The sequence below is a fragment of the Alligator sinensis genome, unplaced genomic scaffold, assembly GCF_000455745.1.
Source record: "Alligator sinensis unplaced genomic scaffold, ASM45574v1 scaffold1851_1, whole genome shotgun sequence".
NCBI lineage: Eukaryota > Metazoa > Chordata > Crocodylia > Alligatoridae > Alligator > Alligator sinensis.
Genome location: NW_005842964.1, coordinates 190446 through 196504, shown reverse-complemented (window position 1 = coordinate 196504; position 6059 = coordinate 190446). Strand labels below are relative to the sequence as shown.

The window sequence follows — 6059 nt, the reverse complement described above, 5'->3', positions numbered from 1 at the left end:
CCGCACTGCGCATGCCTCTCGGCCACGGGTGGGGGGGTGTGACACCTCCCCCCATACACTATGGTCAGGCGCATCAACTGCTGCCTACACATGCATGCGTATATGCATGTCTGTGTACATGTGTGTATGTATGTACATGTGTGCATGTGCCTATGGATGTGTGTGTGTATATCTGATGCCGTTAGTCTGTAGGGGTGCGTCTCTAGCCTACCCTCTGGTGCTCCTTGGCAGGCGGTGGTAGCCTGCATGTCATGAATACCTATGCACGCCTGCATTTAGGTCTCTGAAATCCATGTGCCTCAAACGAGGCCCAGCATGTGGCCCAATTGATGTCCCCTGTTGGTGCCTGGAGCCAGCTGCTGGGACAGGTGGCTGGCCGGCAAGTCAAGTAGTGGCGCCGCACATAGTAGTGTCCAACGTGTGCTGCCGTGCTCGCGTGTAACGAGAGTCCCAACAGGAAGCTGACAGTGCCTCTTGGTTGCAGGTTTCCTCTCACAAGGCCTGATCTCTGCAAGAAATGGGAAGCCGCTGTGAAAAGGAAAAATTTCAAGCCAACAAAGTACAGCAGCATTTGCTCAGAACACTTCACTCCTGATTGCTTTAAAAGGGAGTGTAACAATAAGCTCCTGAAAGAGAACGCTGTGCCCACAATATTCTGTTACACTGAACCAAGTGAAAAGGTAACCATGAAAACTCCTCTTTAAGGAGTGACTGACACAAATTTACATATGTAGCTATACAATGCATGCTTTTTTTTTTTTTTTTGTTAACCTCAAGAAGGAGAACGGTGGGAAGCAGACTGTTCCCTGTGCATGATCATAGTTTTGGTCAACTTATAAGCAGGGATCCTGGTTTTCCATTATAATCCCCCCCCCCCCCCCCCCCCTTCTTTGATAAATTGTAAATTCTCTGATAAAAATCCCAAAATCTGTGTTTAAAATTAAATGCCTTCCACATCCCCCCCACAGCCCTGCTGGTGTCTCTCACTCCTGTCCCCCAGTCCTGCTTGTGCCCCTGTCCCACAGCCCTGCTGGAAGAGCCCACAGCTGCTAGGGCTATGGGGCCAGGGACCCAGGTCCACAGCCCCCAACGGAAGGCAGCAGTTGCTACAGCAGGAGCACGAGCCAGCTCCCCCCACTGCTGCCTGCCTGCCTGGGGCGGGGCTAGCTCCCCATGGCAGCGTGCAGTCCTGGGAGCCAGGGGGGACCCATGCCCCCCAGATCTGTGGGGGGTAGGGACAGGGCGGGTCTGCGCTGCCCCCATGTACACAGAGGAAGTGTGGCCAGGGCAGCATGGAGCTTGCAGCAGCAGGCAGCTTTCTTGTGTGGCCCTGCTGTGCCCTGCCGTGCCAGTTGCACACGCTGCACTCTGGAGGGCCTGGGGGAGGGAAGCAGGGTAGGGAGCACAGCGTTTCTGACACTCAGTCTGCAGCTGGCCGGCACTCCAGCTGGGGGAGGGAGGGGCGTGTTCAGTCTCCCCGCTCCCGGTCGGAGTGCCTGGCCAGCTGCAAACCTCACCTCCTGGCTAGGGAGTACCCAAGCTGGCTGGGGGCTGAGGGAGTGTGGAGATTTGCAGTCGACTGGGCACTCCAGTTTGCAGCTGGCCAAGCACTCTGGCCAGGAGTGGGGAGGCTGCAAACCTCACCCCAGCCGGAGTGCCCAGCTGGCTGCAAACCTCCCTGCTCCCTCAGCCCCTACCCAGCTTTCTCCCCTCAGCCTTGTCGTGCAACCCCCAAGCTCCACTTACCTCCAGCAAGAATAGTGAGCCTGAAGCAGCCTCTGGTAAGACTTGATGTCAGGCCCTGCCCTTGCCCCTCTCCCTTCCCCTCCGGGCAGAGTTGAAGGTTTCCCACCCCTTTTGCAGACAGCTCTTGCAGGCTGGAACTCAGGCAGCCTACAGAGCTCTTTGCAAAAGGGAGAAATCCATGGGTTTCTCTTCTAAAAGGGAAAATCCGTGTTTTCTCTAATAAAAATGGGACATCCATGGTTTTTCCATGGGAAATGGAAAATGCAGATCCCTGCTTATAAGGCAGTGGTTCTCAGCCTTTTTCAGACTCAAGACAACCCTGGATAGACTTGAGGCTTTCCGTGGTAAATGCTAGCTCTTGGTTTTCACTCTTTTTTGTGTGTGTCTGTTTTGATTATGAAAAAGAATAGAGCATTTTTTCTATTCTAAGCCACCACCATGGATTTCTGTTTGAAATCTCTGAGTTTACTTTGTGAATCCTGTTTGCCTATCTAATAGTGCTAACATTGTGTGGCACCTGGCGGCACCCTTGAATGGATCTCAAAGCGCCCCAGGTGCTATGGCACCCTGGTTGAGAATGAAGGTCCAGAGGGCTGTAGAAGTAAGATATGGTTATTGGGCAATTTCTTCACTCAGAAAACTTGACCCATTGGAGGTTGCTCTCAGTTGACCTTGGGTATCATGATGAGCCAGAAGGGAGAAGGTGGCCCCTTGGGTGCATAGTGGGTACATACAGATCTGCAAATGATCTCGCCCAGGAGCCTCATATGCACGCTGAACAAGAGGGGCAATAAAATGGAGCCCTGGAGGATCTTACAGGAGAGGCCCTGAGGCAATGATGAGCATTCTCTGGTCAACACAGTTTGGGATCTTCTTGGGCCAGGAAAGTGTGGAACCATTTGAGCTGTGCTTTTACCTTCTTGAAATCAGCTGCACAAGCAAGTTTCTGAAAATTAGTTTACTAGAGCAGGGGTTTTCAACCTTTTCTAATAAGCGTATCCCCTGTGGCCAGATGTGGGGGAGGAGGGGTGGTGGCGCTCTGTCTCAGCCTGTCCGCACATACCCCCTAGGGCTTTCCTAAGTACCCCTGAGGGTACACATACCATTGGTTGACAACCCCTGTACTAGAGGTTTGACTTGGTCAAAATGCTTGATATCTTATTCTTCACATGCAAGTTTAATAGACCCACTATAAGAAAAATAGTCTCTCTTAATCTGAGACACAGCAGGGATTATTGAGGCTTTCCAGGGCTTGGTGATACATGGGCACCTACAAAACCTTTAAACCAGTACCAGAAGCAAAACTCATTTGCTTTGTGTCAAGTTGAAAATTTGGAACTGAGGGTCCTAAAGCCCTGTTCACTTTTGAAACTATAGGTCTACAAATATATTTGTTACACTGAATATTGGAAGTGGGACATGTTTATTTGCTAACTTCACTCGTGCTTTTTGCTTTACGACAGACTGGTGCAAGTGCTGAAAAAGGCTCACAGTGTGGCAATTCGCTTTGCCATTCACAAAATGGACTAAAATGTATTCTGTCTTGTTATTTTAGACTGAAGAGTTTTCAGAGCAAGCAGAAGATCTGTCTCCTCCTACACCGCCATTGCCACCACCACCTCCACCACCACCGCCGCCGCCACCACCACCTCCTCCTCCTCTGCTGCCATCTCCCCCATCAAATCCTTCCTTTCCTTTATCTCAGATAGATGCAAGACTGGTAGATCCAAGTATTGGATTATTAATGCCTCCTCTCCAGACCCCTAGTAATCTGGCAGTTTTCTGTGATCACAACTATACTGTAGAGGATACAGTTCATCAGAGGAAGAGAATTCAGCAGCTGGAAGAGCAAGTGGAAAAACTGAGAAAGAAGCTCAAGACAGCACAGCAGCGATGCAGACGTCAGGAAAGACAGATCGAAAAACTGCGCGAGCTCGTTCAGTTTGAGAAGGAGAAGGACATATTGGCAGGAAAAGGCTACATTATTCTACCCAATGACTATTTTGACATTGTAGAAGTACCTGCATAAATACATTGACATCCCCTTTGAAGGGGCAATACCAAGTAACATCTTCAGGCTAACACAGTTCAGTTTAAAGAATAAATACTCTCTAATTCTCTGTGTAAGACTATTTGAGATTCTAAAAGAATAAAGAAGCTATGTAATGTTAAATAGATCACGTTTGTTGTTTCTTCATTGTCACTGACCCTTTTTTGTTAATAAATTGAATTAATGTTTTATATACATCTCAGAATTAGAATCTGCATTTAGTTTATTATGTCTGCTTTGCTTCTAAAAGGGGAATGCAAGGTTAAGCATGTCTAAAATGTGTAACATGCTTGTAAAGAGTTTTCTTGTGCTGCAGTGGTGGGGGCAGTAGGGAGGGGAGGCAGGTCCACAGCTAAGAGTGAAAGCTCTGTCCTACGTGTACAATAGTCTCGATATTCAAAGGCATTTGTCATTGGTCTAACTGTTCCCATTAAGGTTAACTTCCACTGACTTCAGTGAGAGCAGAATTAGGCAATGGTGATCAGTCATAAATCCTGCCCTATACTCTGTCTTATTCCATGCATATTTCAGGCTGGAATAATTTTCTAACCTCCATATAAAAGCATTACACTTTTAAATCATGGCATAATCCTTAATCTCAATGCACCTCTGGTGTGCTAGATAACTATGTACAGTCAGCCTTACTGTATATTGCTATGGAAAAACTATGGGTGGTGGAAAACTTGTTAAAGAATCATCTGACAAACTGCCTGTTTGAGGAGATGCTTTCTTTGGCAGGCCAAAGAACCTGAAGAGCTGCACTAGAAATTCCTTCAAATAAAGGCTAGGTTTCTACTTTGATATTTGAGATCAAAAAGGAATTGAGTGATTACTTCCTTCTACTACATCTGATTATGTGATGTCCCTGAGAATTACAGTTGGTGAAGAGAAGTGTGTCGACTATATGGTACAGGCTCTGGATGCTTTGGATACATATACATTTATATATATAATATAACAGAGGGGAGCCTGGAACTATGGAATAGCTCTATTTTTCAAATGGGTGTGGTCAACACTTTCAAACCGGTGCCTAACCTGAGACCCCTAAATAAATGGCCTGAATTTCGAGGGTGCTGAGCAATCTCAACTTTCAGTGTGACCAAAATGTGACTTTCCAAAAGGCATGCACCAAGTCAGAAACAAACCAAGGTCAGACTTTGGGGTATACTGACTTCTAGGCCTGTCATTAATTTCCCAGATGCTGCTGTCTCTCCTGCCATCCTCATAAGACTCCCTGGGCGCATCCACACATGCAAGCACGTGCGCTTGCAGCAGGTCAAATAGAAGCGGTGCAAATTTGAGCTGGGTCTTTTTGCTTCAGCACATGTGCTTGGACATGCACTTTGTTGAGGAGCAAATTGTGCCACTTGGGGCAAAATAACCCTGCCTGGCTCCTCTCAGATCTGGAGCCAGGGGGAGTTAGAGCCCGGGTCCAGCACCTGTGCTGTCCCCAGCAGTATAAAAAGCTGCCCTGGCAAGTAGCTCAGGGCTACTCGCTCTCAGGAGCTTCTGGGCCCTGGACAATTGGTACCTGGGGACACTACCCCTTGTGCCAGCTGGACTGCTGCAGCAGCCCTGAGCGTTTCCTGCACCCTCTACCCACTGCAGCAGTCTGGTAGTGGGGGCTGCTGCGGCACTACTGCCATGTGTGCCCCTGCCCAGCCCTTTGGGTAGCTATTGCCCAGAAGATGTTCTGGGCATGGTGGCCTGCTTTGACCTGTTCAAACCATGTCCTCCTGGCCCCAGTTGGCCAGGAGGTCAGCCACAGCCAGCTGGGTCCAAGGTGCCAGCTCTGAGCAGGCAGGGTCCTGCCACTGGCCTCCCTCGCAGGAATTCTGGTTTTCCCTATTGGAAAACTGAAAAATCCCTGATTTAATAAAATCCCAGTCACTCTGTAAAACACCCCAAAATCCATGTTCCGCCATAATTAAAAAAAAAGACCACTATAAAGAGAGAGAGTGAGACAGAGAGACAGCAATCAGTTGGGCAATGTTTTATTGATATATCTACAGTGTTAAAGCAATGTGGAAGCGTACCAGTGTCTCTATCATAATAATAAAGTGAATTCTAAATATGTGTTTAATGAAGTCATGAAACATGAATATATATTTTACTGCCCTCCCACAGGGGCTATGGCCCCACTCGGATTATGGCCCCCAGACAAGGGCTATGGCCCCCCAACAGGGGTTACGGCCCCTCAACAGGAGCTACGGCCCCCACACTAGAGCTTTGGCCCCCCAACAGGGGCTATGGCTCTCTCAGA

General features: G+C 48.5%; 1 protein-coding gene across 1 annotated transcript; it reads left to right on the top strand.

Annotated features, from left to right (window-relative positions):
* The first annotated feature begins 86 nt into the window (after positions 1 to 86).
* On the top strand, positions 87 to 3950 carry THAP1 (THAP domain containing 1). Its single transcript, XM_006036452.2, has 3 exons — positions 87 to 128; positions 485 to 680; positions 3302 to 3950. Exons 1-3 carry the CDS (start codon positions 91 to 93, stop codon positions 3773 to 3775), a joined length of 708 nt encoding a protein of 235 aa, XP_006036514.2. The 5' UTR covers positions 87 to 90; the 3' UTR covers positions 3776 to 3950.
* Positions 3951 to 6059: the final 2109 nt, after the last annotated feature.